The following is a 21863-nucleotide window of genomic DNA, read 5'->3' as shown; positions in this document are numbered from 1 at the left end:
GAAATAATTCTAAAATCAATATTCTTTGAAAAATGTTGGAAACATTTTACATGTAATTGGAGAAAAATAAAATAAAATTCAGAAATAAAAAAGAAAGGCATTGAGAAACTAGAAGGAATATATAAAGCAGGAGTCCTTAAAAATGGTCTGGAAACCTCTGGGGAGTCCTTTTAGCATTATCCAGAAGATCAAAATTATTTTCATAATAATTCTATGGCCTTTTAATCTAATATGGTAAATATGAATAGATATAACCCCCATAGGCAAAGGGTGATTGCTTAATTGATAGAGCCCTGGACCTGGAGTCATGAAGTTGTAAGTTTAAATACCACCTCGGACTATACTAGCTATGTGACCCTGAACAAATCACTTTCCCTCTGTGGGTCTTAATTCCACTGGTGAAGAAAATGGCAAACCATTACAGTATCTTTGCCAAGAAAACTTCATCAACAGCATGGGATAAGGAGCCATGAATTATCAGATACGACTGAGACTGAGCAACAATACAAGTGAAAGCTCTTTGGGAGCATCCTCAGTTTTTAATAAGAGTTTAAAGAGTTTCTGAGATCACAGACTTTGAGAACTGCTGGTGAATAAGATAAATCCTCTGTTTTTCAAATCTCAACTCAACTCCAATGTCAGGGATATTTTTTGTATGAAAAACAGCAAAGGATCAGGTTCCTCAGAACACTAGGGAAGCATTATGATAACTCGGACCCATTTGTCTGAAACAATTCTAAGTCAGCTTCTAGAGAAAAATGACTTTCAATAAGATGGCTAATGTCCCTTATGTACTTTGAATCTGTGGGATATTTGAGGATGTTGATGTGAGGAATAGAACTCAATTTGGGAAGAAAGGAAAATATGACATTCTCAGAGACAAAACAATGCAGATTCATGGGACAAGTGACCAGATGAGGTTGATATTGTGGATATTTGTAGGCTTAAAACAAATAAAAACAGACCTTTTCCCATTAAAGAGCCATGAGAGAGTTAATATTGCTCCGGACCAGCCTACACACAAGGATCTCTACTGTATTACCTATTCAAACTAATTCCCAGAGGGCCCATTACAGTTAATATACAATGAAAGTTATTTGTTAAAAAGCCTTTTTTAAAGAACACATTAAGTTTAGAAAATGTTAACTTGCTTTTCCCCAGACTCACTAAATTACTCATTCCTATCTGCTAATTTTTTTTTTCTCAAATACTATGGATGAGACAGACCTCAATTGCAATATTAATATGCTTCACTAGGCTTCAGGAAAACTGGTACTGCAAGTATTCTTAGATGTCAGGAAACAGGTAAGAGCAGTGAGGAAATTTATTTTAATCATATTGTGTCATATCTAAAATAATCAAATGTTTAATCCAATTATGTGACAGTGATTAGTCTTCTCCTCCCTTTGCAATCTTTGCATTTAGAAATGTTTCCTTTTGTGTCTTCTAACATTCCCTATGCTTTGGTATAAACTAATTTTCTCCTTAGTATAAATGGAAAACTGGCTACTCTATTTCATAAAGCAGCAATTTGTAAAAGTGGTGTTCTAATACCAAACCGATCAATCAATCTGGCTCTGGCTCTTACAGCCTTTATAACCTTGGGCTAGTCATTTAACCTCTCTTGCCCTCAGTTTTCACATTTATAAAACAAGCAAACTAGATTAGAAGACCTCTAAGGTCCTATCCAGTTCCAAATCTATAACTGTATGAACTATGACCTTAAGTATAATTATGTGTTCTGCATAGCATTAGGTATTGTGAGTAGTAGAGAAGGATAAATCATGATTCTTATGCTCATTTGGCTTGCAAAGGATATATTTAATTATTTGGTGTAGCAAGCCAACACACAAGATATACTCTCTTCAAGATTGTATCAAATTAGTGCTGAATTGTGTTTTATTGACTTTACATGATAGAGCAATTCAGAGAATAGGGATCCTTTCTGGGGTAAATCATCCAGGTAAAACTTTACAGAGGAAATAAAATTTGAGTTGATCCTTAAAAGAAGAACAGAGGTTGGTATTTTTCGAAGGGCAGATATTCTAGAAGAGTGAATCTACAATCTTTTTACATCTTCTGTTCAGCTAAAATAACTCTGATTCCTTTAATTTGGCCTTATATGTTATTAACTGCAATAATTTTTTTGTTATTCTGCTGGATTTTCTGCAAGTTTTCTGTATTTTAATCAAATGAGAGACCCCAAACTAGAAACAGTGTTCTGATGTAGTTTGAATACTACTAAGGATAATAAGAGGTTGTCTCATTTGTGTGTGTGTGTAAAAAATATATATACATATATGCATAAACATGCAAATATATACAACATTGCATATATGCAAATATGTGTATATATAATAGTATATAAGACATACAAATGAGGCAATACTCATATTATGCATATGTATATATATATAGACATTCATAGGAAAAAACAAATCTGCCTGTAAATGGTTTGTTCCAACTCATAAAGAGTTTTAGGACGCTTGAGTTAAGGATAGGGGAATTATAAGACAAGAAATGATTTTATATTTCCTCAATCAATATTTCCTCATTTTATCCTCACAACAACCCTGTGAGAGCAAAGTTTAAATAGATGACAGAAAAGCACTTTTAACATATTAAAATTTGAACATTTTGAAAAACTTAAATATGTATCTCAGTAAAATTATTCATATATTAACTTAATAAAACTTTTCTTTGTCCTTGGGTAAGGTGTGTGTGCTGATTAACTTATAAGAAAGTTAAGTAAAAGCTTTTGCATATTGATCTCACTGTATATTACCTTGCTCCTTCCTTCCTTTCTTTTTTCTCTTTCTTCCTTCCTTCCTCTCTCCTCCTTTTCTCTCTCTCTCTCTCTCTCTCTCTCTCTCTCTCTCTCTCTCTCTCTCTCTCTCTGTCTTTCTCTCTCTCTTCTTTTCCTTTGGTTCTACTAAACTGGCATACATCTTAGGGATCTTATCTCTTCTTAATGTACTTGTATATTAATTTCCATATTCCATTGAAAACTTTAAAAGTTTTGGGCTTTTGAAATTCTTTATTTTTTAATTTATAATTAATTTAAAGTGCATTTCCTGAGGTTTTTCTATTGAATTCAGAGCTATGCTTGGATAAAGGGAATGACTACTTTTAAAAAGGAGGTACAGGTATCACTGCCATATCATGGCTTTCCCTATTAAAGTTTTGATATATCATAGGTGGGCTTAAGAAATTAAATGGTAATTTTAGGAGTTTTGTGGCAGCTGCAGATGGCATGTGAAGAACAGAAGATGACACAGAAGAAGTGTAGAAACCCCAAAATGCATAAAATATATGGATATTATTGGATGTGAATATATTTTATCTTTTAAAGTCATAAAACTATACAATGTCTGTTTTAAAGTTAAAATAAGTACAAAATTAAACTTTGTGAAAAGAACATGAAAGCTAGCTGATGACACACAAAAGCTAGAAATGTAGAGATATCTTTAAAAATTTACTCATAGGTGAATATAAGATACTATAAACATCCCAGAAAAGGAAAAATAAATTCAGACCTCCTCTGGCAAAAAGGGAGGGTCAAAAATTTTACACAGATTTTCCAGATCATGGGGGCATGATGCTCCCGAGCCTGGCAATGTGGAGGGGATATCAATATACTCAGGTCTGGACTTAATCCATCATGTAATATTATAGTAGAAGTTGAAAAGACCTAGGTGTTGGTTCCAAAGCTTCAAATGGTTGTGTTTCAAAGTTAACAGCAATAGTCTCAAAGATGTGTGAATTTTTGAATGTAGTTTGCCCCCAGTGATGCAGATTACAATCCATTTATGTCTGCTCCATCCCTAAGAGACTCCTGCTGGCATCTTCGCATAAATTTGTTCTCAAGTTTTCAACTTGCAATAGTGATGTAGCATGTAATGAATCTATCACTTAATTTTTCCTTTCATTATGTGACCAGTCTACCTTTTAATCCTTTGTCAATTTTCCCTAAATAGCCTAAATGCTATTCGTATTACCTAACAACAATAATATTTTAATTATTTCAAATGAAAATTGCAGTTCAAGCATTTTGAGGTGTTTCCTATTTCTCTTACTTCTTCATGGTTCATCATCACTTTGTTTTGATTGTGAATATACTTACACATCTGGAGTAAGTCCTCAGGGAGGAACTCATATGTGGAATAAGTACTACTTAGCAGGAAGAAGCTAGATATTTGATAGTTTCATATTTTTAGTAATAATAATAATAATTTTGCTAACTGTGTTCCAATATTGTTTCAACCTGTGGAAGGAGCAAATGTTCTATCAGTTACTGTTAAAATATAGCATCTTTGGGCAAAAACCATTTGCCCCAGCCCAATTGTGGGTAACTGGAGTGATCAAGTATTCTGGAGCTTTTAAAGAAGCTTGATGCTACATTGGATATATTTGAGTAATAAAGGGGACAAAAAGGAAAACATATCATTTTTACCTTTTTGATAATGTGTTTTCTTAAAGAATTAGTTGTTTTGAAGATTAAAACTTACATGTAATTAATGACACAAGAGAACCATTAATAACACCCCTTCAAAGATAAATACTGTTAGACAGCCAAATAATATCCAGTGGATAATACTTACATTAGCCAAATGTGCCAATTCTATCTCCAGAAAAGCATCTGTTGTTTTGGGTTCGGGCCTTATTGTCACCACAATAATTTTGGAATTAACGACAGTAAAATTTCTAAAAGAGAATAATAATTGTTATAAGGAAAAATGTTCAATCAATAACACTAATTGCTACTCTAATCACATTATACCTTGAATTATAAGCAAATGCTATTTTGCCCTAAAAATTATGCAGAAGAAGCTTTTCTCTATTTTACAATCAGTTTTAGACTGGAAAAATTAGAAACAACAGTGATAGAACGACAATTACTTAAATTTGATTCACTGAAAAGAAACATGGACTGTGAGAACGCAGACCTCCTAGCCATCTTTAAATGGGTATTGTTTATTTATTTCAAAAATGGGATTTAAAATTTTATTCTCTAGGAGGCAGGCCTCCTTCTTTCAAAGTGGTATTTTAGATTTTAGGCTTCTTTAAAATATAGGAAGATGGATAAGGGAGGTCATGCATGCAAATAAAATTTAAAACTAAATAAATGTTTCTAATGATGAAAAATCTTGTTTCCATAACAGAGATCTGTGAACCTTTGACTTATCTCAACATTCTTTGAGATGTGCATTTACACTTTGAAATAACTTATTAAAAGACACTATTCTCCTCCCAAATATGATCATGTTATTTATAAAAATGTCACAAGAAAAAGGGAATCATTTTACACACACACACCATACAAACACTACACAAACACACAACTATCTATAAACACATCGTATGGATCATTTTATAAGTCAACATAGCATAATGATCTTAATGATTTTATTTTTCAACATAAACTTTTTCCCCACTACAGTCCTATGATGATACTTCATTTCTGCATAGAGATGACGCAGCAGTATATAAGGCTGTGACATTAGTGTGCAAACTCTCTCACAGGTCCTCCTAAACAAGAAAAACTTGATCTCAGGATTAGTGACCAAACCATTCAACTCTCAGGTGGTCCATATCCAGAAGTTCTGCCACTGGGTGGTGAATGATTTTTTCAAAGTGGTTTCTCATGAATTAACTAAAAGTGGCAGGCTTGTGATCTATGATGGTGCAAAGGCTCAGGCTAATGATATTAACGGTGTGTTAATGTATTCTGTTTCAATGTATTATATTTAATATTTTACTGTATTTGTATTTTTTACTACATTTAAGATTTTGATGTGTTGAATTAATCATTTTAAATTCCTATGCAAGAACTAGTGCTTTCTTGGTTATATACCTACAATAGCTTGATATATGCTTTACAAACAAAATTCTATTCTTTAGGGTTTAAAAGATTTAAAGGATGTGTCAGTGACAGCAGATAAATCACTTATTTGTCTTCTCTATTCTTTCCCTTTCCATTTGGAATAGGCAGCATGGTATTCCAGGAGTCATGCATTATTCAGGCCAGGCTTTAGCATCTATCACAAAAGCGGCTACTCAATTTCAACACTGTTAAAACAATGTGGCACACCAGTTCCTGGGTGATTTCATTTTCCTTAAGGCCACAGGCTTTGGGGGGAAAATTCATGAAGTGTTAGTGAGCTATAGAAAATTATTGTCTCTGTGTTATGAAGGTAGCTTATTTATTGCCTCAGTAACTCTGAACATACCTTTTAAACAAGACACTAGGGCTCCAACCTTTTTGTCAAGTGTATCCTCTGACTTTCCAAAATAAACACTTAAATACTTTCTAGGGTTAAAGAAATTTACTCTCATTCCCCAAAATTAAAAAATATATATATATTATTTCTTTCTTTGGATGAAAAAAGAGAGAGAAAGTTATGCTTTCTTGGGATCTATTTTCCCATATCCAATATTAAGGCCTTTTTTTTTGGTACCTGTGTGTTCTCTCAATTCCTAGTTGTGGTGTAAAATGATTTGGGGTTTTCAGAGACCATGCGACTTGACCTACCAAACTGGGAATGTTCTGAATATTGTCCTACTCTTAGCCTGAACCTACTAAATAGTTCAGGAACACTGAAGCATGAATAGGCTTATTACCAACAGGGTAAATGATGGATTTTAAAAATCTATTTTGATCTCTGGAAAAAAGGAAAATGAAAAATGGTTTTTAGTGATGCGAAGGGAACACTAGTGGGTAAAGTAGAAAAATCTACTAAGCATTTCCTATGTGCTAGGCATTGTGCAATACTCTGGGAATACAATTGCAAACAAACAAATTAAAAAACATACTTTAACCTCAAGAAGCTTAAATTGTAGTGGGTGAAGACAAAACATAAAAGGAATAGAGAAATGGATATAATATCAAGAAGACTTGAATTGAAATCTTGTTTTGGACCCTTACTAGTTGTTTAACTCTGGGGAGATTATTTAATCTCTATCATAGTTTTCCCTTCTGTAAAATGGGACTATTGGTAGCAACTACCTCCCAGGATAGTTGTAAGGGTCGAAAAAAGTTAAAATATTGAGTTTTTCATAAAACTTAGAAGTGATATAAATGTTAAATATTACTATTTCTACAGTAATGTTGGAAGTTGGGGATGAATAAACATGGAATACTAAGAATCATATGGATGTTAAACAATCTACAAACATTAACTGAATTATTAAGTGTTCTGAATGTTCTGGTTCTTTAAGGAACAACTAATGATTTGATAAACTACGGTGGGAAATGAACAATGGCAGTATTTATATTTTCCCTGTAAATATATACAGAGGACAGAGAGAAATTAAAAGTAAATACAAGCATAATTTATAGATCCTCAAAGAGTTAGAAAAAAAAAGGGATTGGTACAGGTAGTGTGTATGTTTGTGTGCATGAAAACATCATTTCAAAGCAACACATGGTCATCCACTCAGGCTGAACAAAGGTAAGAGAACCACTACAAAGCATGTTAATTATGAGGTGTCCAATAGCTGTGGCAGATGAGAACTCGATACCTAGTCAACACAGAATAGTAGTGGTTGATTCAGTGCTCAAGGGCATTTAAAGCATCTATACTCTGTGTTGCCTCTTTTATTTGATATTGCATATGATTCCTATTAAACGCATCCATTTCTGTAATAGATTAATTAATCATTAAATGGTTAAGTAATGAACAAAATAAGATTGAAATTTTGAGTGAGGAAGACTAAGGGGAATGTCCAAAGTATGATTACAATATGATTTCACAGTAACGAAGGAAAAACAAAACACCGTCACACACTAGTTCCTTATGAAGAAGTACTATTAGATACAATTTTCTTTTATTTATTCCATCAACATATCCAATTTGCATAAGTGAATGTATGCTCTTGATGGACCATGTCAGATTTTGTGATCTACTAATATTTTCTTGCTGCTTACAAGGTTTACATTTAAGGCCACTACTTCAGACTTTATATCTCAGCCAAATGGATTTCATGACTGAAGTAATCAAACTCACCTATCTTATCTCTTTGTGCTATAATCAGTCTACTTAGGTTTGTTTTTTTTTTAATTTGGTCATGTTATATAGATATGTTCTGAACATTCTTAAAATAAAGTATGATATTATTTATGATTTTGCAATGTATCTTGGAGGGGCTGCTGATAGAAATTATATTTTAAAATGCAAACAAACCTGCCATTATTGCCATTATTACAAAAGCTGAGTTAGTTGAGTACTTGATGAAGACTCAGTTTAAAGACCAAAAAGCAAAAAGACTAAGAAACATCCACTGAGTGATATACCACATCCTGGTCAAATAGGGAAAGCCTAAGAAATGCACTGTAAAAATCCTTTGGTTAATAAAGAATTATTCAAAATTTTGCTTGGGGTGGGGGTGGGGGACTTTGTTATACCGACTTTTATAATTCTAAGGAAGTTCTTCAGATACTGAGCTTATTTTTGACTTGACCTTGAAAGATTCTCCATGTTTAAAGAAATCAAGTTTAAAAGATTCTCTAGTCTATTTGAGAGGTTGAGTTCACTAAGCTTAATGGATTTTCCATGAAAACTGAAGTCAATTGTAAATTGTAAGTAAAAATTAGAGAAATTTCATTTATCAGGCAAATAACAAGGGTACTGCCAAATGTGTATGATATTCAAACTTAGAGAACTTGGGTTCAATTCTGAAAGCTCTGCTACTTACTATTTATATCACCTTGGACAAGTAACTTAACTTTTATAAAATAAGGGAATTGAACTAGTAAACTTCTGAGATATCTCTTAGTTCTATGACTGATGAGGAAATTAAATTTATATAATATCTAAATATATAATATAATATGTAATACACATGTGTGTATGTATACAGCTTCCTTGTTAACTTGGGCCCTCATATTGCTAAATAAGATATACTGAATGAAACATACAGGAGGGGTGGCTTCAGTAATATAAAGAGAATTTTCTTCTTAGTTAAGAGAATCTGAGTTCAAATCCAATCCTTTTTCAGTGATTCCCAAAGTACCTGGTAGGTACTGCAGTGATCCAGGGAGGCAGTGATGGCCACAGGTGCATTTATCTTTCCTATTAATTGCTATTAAAATTAAAAAAAAAATTAATTTCCAGGGGGCTAAGTAATATTTTTTCTGGAAAGGGGGCAGTAGGCCAAAAAAGTTTGGGAACCACTGCTTTATATCCTTACTATGTGATCTTGGCCAAGTCTTTTAACTTCTCTATGCCCAAGGTAACTCTGCTGAAACATAAATTGCAAAAAAAGCTGCTGATTTGCATGTAAAAGGAATTTTCTTACTGGATTACACCTTCTCACTCCCCTTGCCCAATAAGTGGTTTATTTCAATATTATTAGTTATGCTGCATTTATTCTATTCATTTGGTGTAAAGCAGTGGTTCCCAAACTTTTTGGCCTACCACCCCCTTTTCAGAAAAAATATTACTTAGCCCCCTGGAAATTAATTTTTTTTAATTTTAATAGCAGTTAATAGGAAAGATAAATGCACCTGTGGCCATCACCACATTCCCTCCCCCCCCCCGATTGCTGCAGCACCCACCAGGGGGTGGTGGCACCCACTTTGGCAATTACTGGTGTAAAGTATTGATTTCTAAATAGCATTGGACAAATCAGGAAAATGATGAAGTTTATGACATACTCATATTCCAATAAATCATCATGAACAAGATATAATCCTAGAGTTGGAGCCCTAAATAGTACAATTGTGCTCCCCCAGTTCTCTTTAAAGAATTTGGTCATTTTTGGTTCACTGCCTACAAGAGGCACTGTATTGGATGGAAAGTGATCATTGGTCTTTTTTTTTTTTTGCCCTTATTATTTCTAATATCAGGCTGTTCAATTGCATTTTCCATTTTCTCCTAATTTCTGTAATATGAGGAACTGAAATGAGTTCCATTTCCTAAATATAGAGAAATTTCAGCATCATTTATCTTTATTAGGTCAGAGCACTTGACAGAAAATTCCTGTGGTTTTGCAATATTTAAATTTGTTCCATTTTTAGAGGTTAATTTTTGGACCACTACTGATTTATTAGAAGGTTGCAGTTTTTCATTTAACTGTATTATTCCTGTGATTATAAGAGTCTGGTGGAATTCATGTTTTTTATTTGCTTCTTTCTTTAAAAAATTCACAGATATTTAGTTTTTAATCCCTATACAGAAAATAGGTATATAGGGTTATTTATATGTGTCTTATAGAAAAAATAAGAGTACTCCTTGAATAATTAAAATTTATAAAAACCTTACCTTCTGTCTTAGAATTGATATTAAGTAATGGTTCCAAGGTTAGGCAATTCAGGTTAAGTGACTTGACCAAGGTCACACAGCTAGGAAGTATCAGAGGCCAAGTTTGAACTCAAGACCTATGACCCCAAATCCTGGTATTCTATCCACTGGGTCACCTAACTGCTCCAATGTGCTCCCTGAGTATTATTTTGTTCTTACTGAAATATTCACTTTTTATATCAATAGGAATAATTTAGGAAACCAATTACTGAACTCATAAAATGGTGAGCTGCTTTGACCCATGGAAACCCTTTTTGTGTAGGTAGAGGTGTTTTGGAGGGAGGAAGAAATCTCACTAGCTGAATCTAATGTTCTTTTTATCACTTTTCTAATTTTTATCTCCCTACAGCTTTTGAGATTTCTCACTCTCCTTCATACTCTTTTTTTTCTAGGTTTTCATGATGGTACTCTTTTCTCGTTCTTCTAACAGGCTGGATGTCCTGTAGCTATCTTACAATCAACATGTCTAAAATCAAAACTCATTATCTTTTCTCCAAAACCTTCCCCAATTCAAAAATTCTCTATTACTCTCAAGGGCATGAATATATCTCCCAGACCCCTAGGTTGGTAATCTTCACTCCTTTCTCTCTCACCTCCCATTTTTTATTGATTTTTACCTTGTTAATATCTTTGACTACATCCACTTCTCTCCTCTTACCCTGTCACCCTGATATGGCCCCCTTATCACTTTATGACTAGTCTATTGGAAGAGCCTTTCGGTTGGTCTGTCTGCCACAAGTCTCTCTCCACTCTAGTGCATCCTCCATTCAGTTACCAAATTGATCTTCCCAAAGAACAGGTCTTGCTATGTCAACCCCTTCCTTGAATAAACTCTAGTGGTTCCTTATCACCTCCAAGATCAAAGATAAAAACTTTGTTCAATTCCCTTCATAACTTGCCCTTCTCTTCTGCCCCCCTTTATATTTCACTATATACTCTGTAATCTAGTTACACTGGCTTCACTGATATTCCTCAAAAAAAAACAACTCTCCATCTCTCAAATCCAAGCATTTTAATTGGCTGCCCCCCATTCTCCTCACCTCTTCCTCCTACTTTCCCTGAATTTTCTGATCCCTCTTAATTCTAGTGATTTCTCTCTAGTGATTATGTCCAATCCATGCTCTTGTGTGTACATGTTTGCACAGTTGTTTCAGTCATGTCAGTCTCTTTGTGACCCCATTTGGCATTTTCTTGGCAAAGATAATGAAGTGGTTTGGCATTTCCTTCTTTCTCCAACTCATTTTTCAGATGAGAAAACTGAGTCAAAGAAGTTTAAGTGATTTGTGCAGGGTCACACAGCAAGTAAACATGTTAGTCTGGATTCAAACTTGAGGTCTTCCTGAAAAACCAGTCTCAGTGATTTATTCATTGCACCACCTAGCTGTCTATATTTGTATATAATTATATTTTTATATAGTTATATGCATATCTCCTCAGTTAAATTATGAGCTCCTCCAGGGCAGGGATTTTTTTGTTTGTTTGTTTTGCTTTGATCATTTCTTTTTGGATCTACATTGCTTAGTATAGTGCCTGACATATTGTAGGCATTTATAAAATGTTTATTGACTTAAAAATTGACAGTGAGGTAAATATTTGTATTCCCTCTCACTAGCATAGCAAGAGCTTCTCTATCCTATTAGAATGTAAGGTTCTTGAGAGCACAGTCTTTTTTCTCCCTTTTTATTGTATCCCCAGACTCTGCATGTTACTTGGCATATAGTAGGTTTTTAATAAATGCTTATTAACTAGATTTAAGGTATAACTTAAAACTTCCCTTCACTGTTTATAAACTAAAAGTTACATGATTATGAGAAAACAATTTTGAAAAGGTTTATATGAAATTTTAAATTGCAAAGTAAAAAGAGTACTGAGTTAGTTGTTAGAATTGTGTTTGAATCCTCACTATTCTTCTGTGACTTTGAGCAAGTTACTTAAACTCTCTGGCTCTCAATTGTGTATATGTGCTGTTTTGTTTGTTTGTTGGTTTGGTTATTTTTTTATATGGAGAACAGGGAAGGGTTTGAATTAGATTAGCTTTATGGTTCATCCCAACTGCAAGTCTCTGACACTATTATCCTTCTTCCTTTGAACTGTATATGGTCCACGAGGAAGAGATGAATCTATTTAAACTTAAAAAGCAAAAAGACAAACAAAAAAACCCCGCTATTTCTCATATGATATATATGAGAAAATATAGAAAAGAAACAATTTGAAATGTAAGAGTAAATAGTTGTTTTTCTCTATGTGTGAAGGAAACTTTTAAAATCATCTCTACACATAACTTTTCATGTTTTCCCTTAGAACACCCTGGAGTGAAATTATACATAGTATTGTTTTGAAAACTGCTGAACAGAAAATCAATTTTCTGTAAACTTAACAATAATATTCATGTGTATCAACCCTTGGGACCACACAACTATGGAAACAACATTCAGTCTTTATTAAACTAGGCCCTAGAAATTTCAATAAATGATTAGGAAAACAAAGGCATATGTTAGAAGAATAATGCATGTAATGAGGGTACATTTTTAATGAGTTTATGAGACAAATTTAGTATACTTTTACCTTTCATGTAGAGACTATTTTTTTATTTGAATATCACTAACTGAATGCAACATGTATCTTTGAAAATAAGAACTCTAATTTTCTCTTGAAAGAAAAATAAAATATGTAACATTTCATTAAAATAGCTGCTCTATAGAACTGGTCCCCTAAAAGTTTCTTAAAGTTATTTTGACAAGAAATAGAATAATAATGAAAGGAATGTTGATGTAGTAGATAGAAAGTTATTCTTGGAGCTTAGGTTCAAGTTCCATCTCTGACACATGCTGAAAATGTGATCCCATATTAGTAAATGAATTTCTTGGTGATGTAGATACCTCTACCAGATGAGAAGTTACTGAGGGAATACTGGCCTGTGTGGGTGGAAGGATTTTTCACACTTAGGAATTCCTCCTACATATGAAATCAATGTTCTAATTCCTATCCTCTATTTGAAATGTAGCTTGGGGTTTTTCAGTGCCATCATTCAATGTCCAAATAGTAAGAGGAAACTGGAAAAATTCTTTACTTGAATGAGTTATTGATCACTCACAACAAGTCTCCTATGAAGTTGTGGGAGTGGGAATGAGGGCACAGATAAAAATGAAGAAAAAAGAATCCTTGCCCTGAGAAAAATGTGAAATAAAAAATGAAGTCTAAAAGAGGATATTAATTTAAGAAAAAGGAATGCTCTCAATGATCAAAGCATAATATTATCTAAACGTAAGAGAAAAATTATGAACTTTAGCATTCTGAACATATGTTTTTATTGGTTGGACAAATGATCACATTATGAATAATAATAACTTATTTGATCCTTGATAACAAGTCTGTCAGGTACCTACTCCAATTATTATTATTCCCATTTTACTAGGTAAAGAGATTAATGGACAGAGAAGTTAAGTGACAATCAGAATCACACAGATAATAAATATCATAGCTAGGATTTAAACTTGGGTCCCTTCTGACTTTAAGTTCTATAATTTTTTCCCCACTTCAGCAAATAGGAATATAAGCAAGGACATTTTTTGCTGGTTATATTCATAATATAGGCATGTTGGCAGAAATGTTGAAGTTCAGATCTAAACTTCAAATCTAAAAAAAAAAAAAGGCTTTTTTTATCTTAAAAGAAAGTGAATTAGTATTGAATCATGATCTAAATTTTCCCAGACTTAAAGAACAGGAATTTAAGGAAGAAATTTAAAGAATAGTGAATCCGAATCATTCATTTTGCAAATGAAGAAATTGAATCACAGAAGAATTAAATAGCTCTTCTAAGATTACATAAGAGGATAGCATTAGTTCTGGGACTAGAATTCTTATCTCCTCACCTGTATTACCAATAACCCACATAGTCTCCTCATAAGCATTGGTGGTTATAATTACCAGTGTCTTGGTTAAAATGCAATTATGTGTTGAATGAACCCTACTAAAGAATGCAAGTTTGTAAGGTTAGTATATATTCCTCCTTATGGAATAAAAGGACACTGATATAGATATTATATTCAAATTCCTGAGCTATTTCTCAAAGAGATTTGCCTAGAAGTCTGATGACTTGGATTCATGTTGTTCTCAGATTCTGTTTTCTTATATGTAAAACAGAGATACTAAAACCCATCCTTCTACCTGTTTCATAGAATTCTTTTAAGGAAGGTGATCTGTAAACCTTTAAGTTCTATGTAGATATAAGTTATCATTACTGTTATTTGTTTAGAAAGAGTATTGCTATTACATGATCATATGTATCAGAGTAATAAAAATAATAATTATCATACATTATTGAAGAGAGACAATGCTACATAATGGATAGAAACTGGCCTTGGAGTCAGAAAGACCTGAATTTGTCAGTGTTTGACAGATATGTCACCAAGGGTCAGTATATTAATGTTTCTGTGTTTCAGAAAAGTTGATGTCAATTAGTTGGAGCAAAGGTGCTGACCTGCATAAGTAGAAGAAGTTTACTCATCAGTGAGTACTTTCCAACAATGAAATCACAGGTCTTGTCCTTAACCTCTATAAAATTATTGTTTATACCAAATAGGGATGCATGGAGGGTTAAGAGAGGACTAATATCATTGATATCTTTTGGCAGATGGGCTGAGCATAGTTGGGGGTAACTGAGAGGCCTCAAACTCATCAGAGAATTAAGGGAATATCTACAGTAACCATGTGAAGAATTACCCTGATGGAAAGGAAGATGAGAACAATTTCTCCCAACTGTCACAAAGGTGGCTGAAGCAAATGTTGTGGAGTGCTTAGAGCTTGGTCAGACACGAAAGATGCCAAATTCATCCATTGCATCCTGAGCCATCTCTAGCCATCTTGACTTTTGTCTTGACACTGGACTTTAATGACTTTGGAAGAGAAAGTGAAGCTGACAACTTTGTGCAACCCTGCCTCGCTTAAATCCAATTTATATGTGAGTCAAGATATCGCCCAGTGATATCACTGGTCCTCCTCAAAATGAAGGACAGCAATTCCATATCATAGTTTAAATACCACTCCCAGCATTAGGCCTCTACCTGATAGAGTTAAATTTCTTCAGTACCTACATTTTCTTTCCCCAATGCAAAGTAAGTTCTATCAGGGCAGAGACTGTTTCATTTTTGTTTTCATATGACCAAATCCCAGATCAGTACTTGGAACACTGTGGGCACCTAATAAATTACTTTTGATTGATTGAGATAATGTAATAATAATCAATTCTTACAACATTTACGTTAAAATAAATAATGGCAGAAAACCAGAGCATTTTTATACTGAGAATTCCATTTATTTTAATAGTATCCTTTTCAGATAAATAGGGCTTTATGTGTATGCCTGTTTTACAGAAGAGGAACAAAGATGCTAACACTAAGTGGATCCTTGAAAACTACTCTCATAACGATTAGCATATGTGCTCTGCATCCAGAGAGCATGAGGTGGACGAAATCAATAGAACCGATTCAGGGAAAGATGGCCAGTGACAAGAATCCTATCTCAGCTCCAGGGAATGGTTTCAAGGTTTGCCTATTATCTCAATTCTTCTAATCATTTGAAAACAAGAGTCAAGCTTTCCAGAATTAAAATGGAAGCTTAGCCTGGAAGATGGGGACCTCATACACAATAAGATGAAGACACAAGGCTTAGAGAAACTCATCATGGTACTATGCCACCTGAAACACCCATCTATGGCTTTAGGGAAGGAAATTTCACCCCAAGAGCCAGATAAGCTTTTACAATTTGGAAAGAGAGATCTGCTGTAGAGCAACGTGCCAAGATAGAGTGGCAAAGGGAAAAGGCAAAGAAATCCCAGGATCAAAGGATCCAGTTTTCCAGGATTTTGTAAATAGGTGACTTCCAAGTTAGAGAGCAGAAACAATTGAGAAGTAATGTAGTACTATGGGGGGAAAAAGTATTAGACTCAGGAGTCAGAAAGGCTTGGGTTCAAATTTTCTACCCTCTTTTGACATTTACTAATAGTATAACTCTGGGTAAGGTAATATTTAATCTTCCTAAATTTCAACTTTCTCATTTATAGAATGGGGATAAAAATAATACTATTAGATTGTTTAAAGAATCAAATGAAAACATGTATGTAAAACACTATGAAAACATTCAAGGGCTATGTAAGTGTTAGTATTAACAAGGGGTAGTGTAACCTATGGATAAGAGTCTGAACAATCTGTATTCAAGTTGTTTTTGACACATACTCAATGTATGACTCTAGGAAAGTCATTTAGTTCTTAGTGTGCCACACAGGTAAGACTATAAACTCAGAGAGCAGTGCTGAGCTGGATTAGTAGAGTATGTGTTTAGAGTGCCTGGATTGGAGTCAGGTGTATGTATGGGTAAGTCCCTTAACCTCTTTCTACCTCAGTTTCCTCAACTGCAAATCAGGAAGAATAATAATAGGACTGTCCTTCTTTCCTTCCTTTCTTCTTTTCTTCCTTCCTTCATGTTTAAACAAAGCAAAACAAAAATGTCTTGGACTAGAAGGCCTAAATGCCTGTGAACATGAAGTATGAGAAAAGAGGATTGTTTTGAAACAGCATTAAAAAATGATTATATTTCTTTAATAAGTCTATTTCTACAGTTTCCTTGCAGGCCTAGAGCCTAACGGAAAGAGTGGTGGCTTAAAGTGCCTTATACTTAAAGCAGTTGTGGAATTCAGAGGTGAAAATTTTCATTAACACACAAACATCATTCCCTCTCCCCCTCTAAACAAAGCAAAATTAAATTTACACCTAGCTGCCTGTGAAATCTCTAATTCCATGCAAGTAGGGCATTAATGAAAACACTGCATTGTGTCCTCTCTGTACCTTCCCTCTGCATGACTAATGTCTCCTTAGTGGTAGGAGAGCCTGTTCTACATTAGAAAATCTGGGTGACTCACTGACTACACTGATAATGTGTCTCCCACAGAAAGATTTTCCCCCAAAGAATCATGACTGTTTGCTGCAGCTGCAGAGTTTAGAAAAGCCTGGAAGCTTCTGCAGGGCTATGCTTTATGGTGGGCTGAGCTCTAATTGTTTTTATTTATTGCACTGTTCGTTATCACCCACTAAGAATATGTACATCATCCACATATTTTCTAGAAGAAAAACGCTTAAAGCTTTATTCTTGAAGGAGTGAGTAAGCATGGTGGTATGTAATTTTAATATAATATAGTTGGTAATTAGGAATCCTTGCTATCATCCATCCTCCCAAGAGGAGTGCAGCGTGGACTAAGCAGAAGGAAGTGCTACGAGTAGGTATACTGAAGAATATTGGCAGTGAAGTATGGGAAATTATCGTGAGGCAAATAGATACTTTAATGAGACAGGTAAGATTAGTGATTCTCTTTGTAAATATATTGTTTCTGGAGGTATGTGAAGAAAAAAAAGAGTCAAAACTGATGGGTTTTATCCAAAAATAGTCTCTTAATACATCACAAGCATTATTTCTTAATGTAGTTGTAATTGAAAATGTATTTAGAGGTAAATCGAGATCTTGTGCAAATGAAGGGAGGCATGGAGTATTTTAAGTGATCATATTATGTTGATGAGTGGTAGCATTAATTACAAATTGTAAAAAAAGGAGGCAGTTTAATTTTTCCTACCACTCATTATATTAAATAGCCTTAAGGAATTTTTTTTTCCAGTTTGAGTCAAGATAGAATTAGTTAAATAAGAATCGTAGGGCTATAATCAGATAATCCAATTTAATGAATGGGTTAGTACCATGTTGGGATGGGGCCAGGGTTTTTATTTCACTGGATGTAGAGAATGCTAGAGGAAGAAATTCCTACCAATGTAGATGTGCATTTCTGATAGAAGAGAGTGGCCTATGAACACAGAGAACAGGGTCACACTGTTAGCATGTATCAAAAGGGAGAAATGAATCCAGGTCTTTCTGACCCTGAAGCCATTTGTCTATCCATTATTCCATGTTGCCTGAATAGCATATTATACATTTTAAATCAAGAAGGAAATAAAATTATTTAATATCTCATTTGGAAAATAACAAGAAGAAACTCCTCATGTTTACCAAAACCCATGAGAAATGAGTTGCCCTTTTTCATAATATGACCTATAATAAGTAGCATCTTTATGCTTTTTTTTTTCTTACCTCAAAGTAGGCAAAATAAGGTCTAAATTTTTATATAGAACTGCTCCAAGGACAAACACAGAAGATTCATCTAATTCTAAAGGGAAAAAATAAATGTATTAATACAATATCAAGAAGAATGGTATATTTTGAAATAATACAACCTAGTCTAATAACCCCAGTTTTTCTACACTGCCCGCACTCATGGAAGCAATATTAAGGTTGAACAGGTCAGATTCTTCTCTCGTCTTGCTGTCTCTCCCATTAAAATGTAGACTACTTAAGGGTAGAGATTTTATTTTTCCTTTCTTTATATTCTCAGTGGTTAGCCTCGTGCCTGGCACAGTGTAGGCATTGAATAAATGTTGCTTGACTGACTGGCTGACTGATTTTAGGGATGGTTATTTCATTTCTCTGCTGTATGGGCCACAGGAGAGAGAGCAGGTATATACCAGAGTTTACATTGTTTCTTCTACTGCTCTACTCCTAACATATATGCTTTAATGGCAGTCACAGATATGTAACTGGTGAAAAAAGGTTAAAGTAATGTTAATTTTTCTGAAGGTTTTGGAGGAGCCATGGATGATATCAAGAGTATAAAGGGGAGAATTAAGCCTAGGATCATAAAATCATAGAGCAAATATTTTAAGCCAAAAGTAGCCATAAGTACCATCCCTTCACTTGATAGGAGAAACTTTTGAAAACATGTGTTAATTCCAGAAAATCACAGGATGCTAGAATGAGAATTGAGAGGGACCTTAGTGTTCATTTAGGACAGAACCTTCCTTTTATAGCTATAGAAACCGAGTTCCATACAAGGTAAGAGACTTGCCTAATGTCACACGGGAAATAATTAGAAGAACCAAGGTTTAAATTCTTCTTTTCTGACTCCAAATAAAATATACTTTTAACTGTGGTATGCAAAATATATTCTTCCAAATATAGGATTTTTTCATATGTACTGGTTTCTCATAATTTACTTTTATTTTCATGGAACCAAGACATTTATCCCAGACATTTTGAGCCATATAGGATAGACAAACATGTTCTGGCCTATGTAATGCATTTGAGAAATTAAAAAATTATATGTAACAAAATTTTATTTTTTTTCTTCCACTTATGGAAACTATTCTATTATCCTATGATACAGTAGGTTTCCTGGCTATTCTTTGCTCATAACACTCTATTTCCTGGGTCTAAGTATTTTCACTAAATGTCCCCCATGCCTGGCTCTCTTTCCCTTCTCATTTCCACCTCTAATGCCCCATTTCTTTAGGACTGAAAGTCATAATTTCTGCAAGAAATGTTTTTCTAATCCTCCTCAATTTTAGTGTCTCCCGTCTGAGACTGCCCCCAATTTGTCCTGTATACATCTTATTTCTATATAGTTGGTTGCATGTTTCCCACTTCCAGTAAACTATAAACTCCTTGAGATTGGGAACCTTTTTTTTTTTTTTAAATTCTCCCAATACTTAGCACAATGCTTTGCTCAAAGGAGGAGTTTAATATTGATCATTTTACATGGAATTTTATCTTATCTTAAGTTCTTTATTTTTGGTTCCAATAATACAATAATGTATTCAAAAATAAGATAAAATATTGGTCACATGGTCATCCAATGTACCCTTACCTCTTGATGACATTGGTGTGAAGATATTTTTAGGAATAACCACTCTGTCTTCTGAGTTTCTTGCCCAGTCGACCATTCCTTTCCTTCCTTTCATTGGGAAATTGATGTCTGTTAGAACAGAAGCTGCAGGAAGCTTCTGAATACTAGCCACTATGAAGAAAAATCCCAGAATCAATAGAGTCCCTCTTGACATTTCAACATAGTCACATGACAGCAACAAAAGCATTCAAATTAAGGCAAAAGGTACAGGACTATTAAAATGAACTAGAATTTAAGAATATCTTCAAGAACCAAGCTATATATATTGGTTCAGTATACTTTCTTTTTTATCCATAAAGAAAGGAAATAAAGATAGTAGGATGAATCAAAATATTTCCAAGTAAAATGATATCTGTTTCTAGTTATTTGCTAAAGTATATTTTAATAGACCAGAGAAAGTATAGTAAATCCATATAGATATGTTTATATTCACACAATCACACACATATTGTCTATTGGTATGCTTTGTATTTCCAGCGACCTTCTAGTCCTTCTGGTAAAGAACATGCTGGAAAAAATTACCCTTGGAGACAGAATTGTTGGAGTCAGGCTAGTGCAGCCCTAACAATTTTAACTTCACCAAGGCAGATACAATGGCATTTGAGAAAGATAGTTTAATAATAAAAATGAGTTTCTTTGCAAACAATTATTATGGAAAAAACTCAACTTTATGGGAGTTTGTGTGAATATGTGTATTTGTTCTTGTTTCAAGTCCTACCCACAGGAGAAAAAAAAACAATTTTATTTTCATCTGTATTATCATTCTATTTTGAAAATCAGACTTGGGCAGAAAAATATCTAGATTATCTTATATGGTCACTGTAACAATTGTCTTTACTCAATTGTTTTATTTTGTCACAAGGAAAGGTTCAGGCTGGAGGGGATGTTTTTTGCCATAGCTACAACATAAAGACAAGAGATATCAATAAGACATAAAAAGAAAAGCAAATCCTTCAGTTCTCTAGGTGATTCCATCATAGCGTATGAATGATCATGTATTTAATTGTTTACAAAGACTTTCTCTCAATTTAGCTGCTCAAAAAAAAACCTTGCCAGATAAATAGTGATCATTGCTTATATGGATGAGAAAACTGAGTCAGAACAGAATTGATGAACTTTCAGACTTAGCTAATTTGTGAATCCTTTAAGATGGCCATGGCAATAAGTCTGTTTACCCCATTTTAATAATTTCTTTTTATAACTAAAAGATTTATATAAACTGGTCTTATCATTGCTTGTAAAAATCTGACACTGAAATGTCATAGCAAGCATTAGTTTCAAGGAAAATCCGGGTTACTTTGAAGAAAATGATAGACTTGTTAAAATTAATATATCAAAGGATAATAGATACAAAGATGGAAGGGACCTTAGAGGTCATCCAGATCAACCTCATTTTACAGATTAAAAAAATTTAAAGTAAATTGAAGATATTTTGTCCAAATCACACAGGTAAGAAGGGGCAAAACCAGAACTTGAACACAAGTCTTCCTCCAAAATCAAAAGCTCTTCCTTCATAACTCAGACCAATTATGTTGATGATTACTTTAACTGTATTTTCTAATCAATTTGCAGTTAAGATAATGCCATTCACTTAATTTCAGGTGGGTCCATACTGTGATCTCCACTAATATTTTCTTGCAAGTGTTCCAGAGAGGGGTTAAACTGAAAGACAGTGGGAGAAAGCTATAAAAGCTAACACAACAGAAAAATTAAAGTAAAAATCCATTAGGCATCTCAGAAGTAGATTTCATTTAAAAAGAAATCGTAATTTAAGTTGAGGAGAA

General features: G+C 33.7%; 1 protein-coding gene across 1 annotated transcript in view; it reads right to left on the bottom strand.

The window, feature by feature from the left end:
- Positions 1-21863, bottom strand: part of ADGRB3 (adhesion G protein-coupled receptor B3) — a 907908-nt gene that overhangs the window by 376265 nt on the left and 509780 nt on the right. The window contains exons 12-14 of the mRNA XM_044676017.1: positions 20041-20190; positions 18432-18507; positions 4602-4704 (exon numbers count right to left, since the gene is read on the bottom strand). Of these exons, the coding sequence (XP_044531952.1) occupies positions 4602-4704; positions 18432-18507; positions 20041-20190 (329 nt within the window). The remainder of the gene's footprint in view (positions 1-4601; positions 4705-18431; positions 18508-20040; positions 20191-21863) is intronic.

The sequence above is a fragment of the Gracilinanus agilis genome, chromosome 4 (assembly GCF_016433145.1).
Source record: "Gracilinanus agilis isolate LMUSP501 chromosome 4, AgileGrace, whole genome shotgun sequence".
Taxonomy (NCBI): Eukaryota; Metazoa; Chordata; class Mammalia; order Didelphimorphia; family Didelphidae; genus Gracilinanus; species Gracilinanus agilis.
This window is presented reverse-complemented; position numbering and strand designations above follow the sequence as displayed.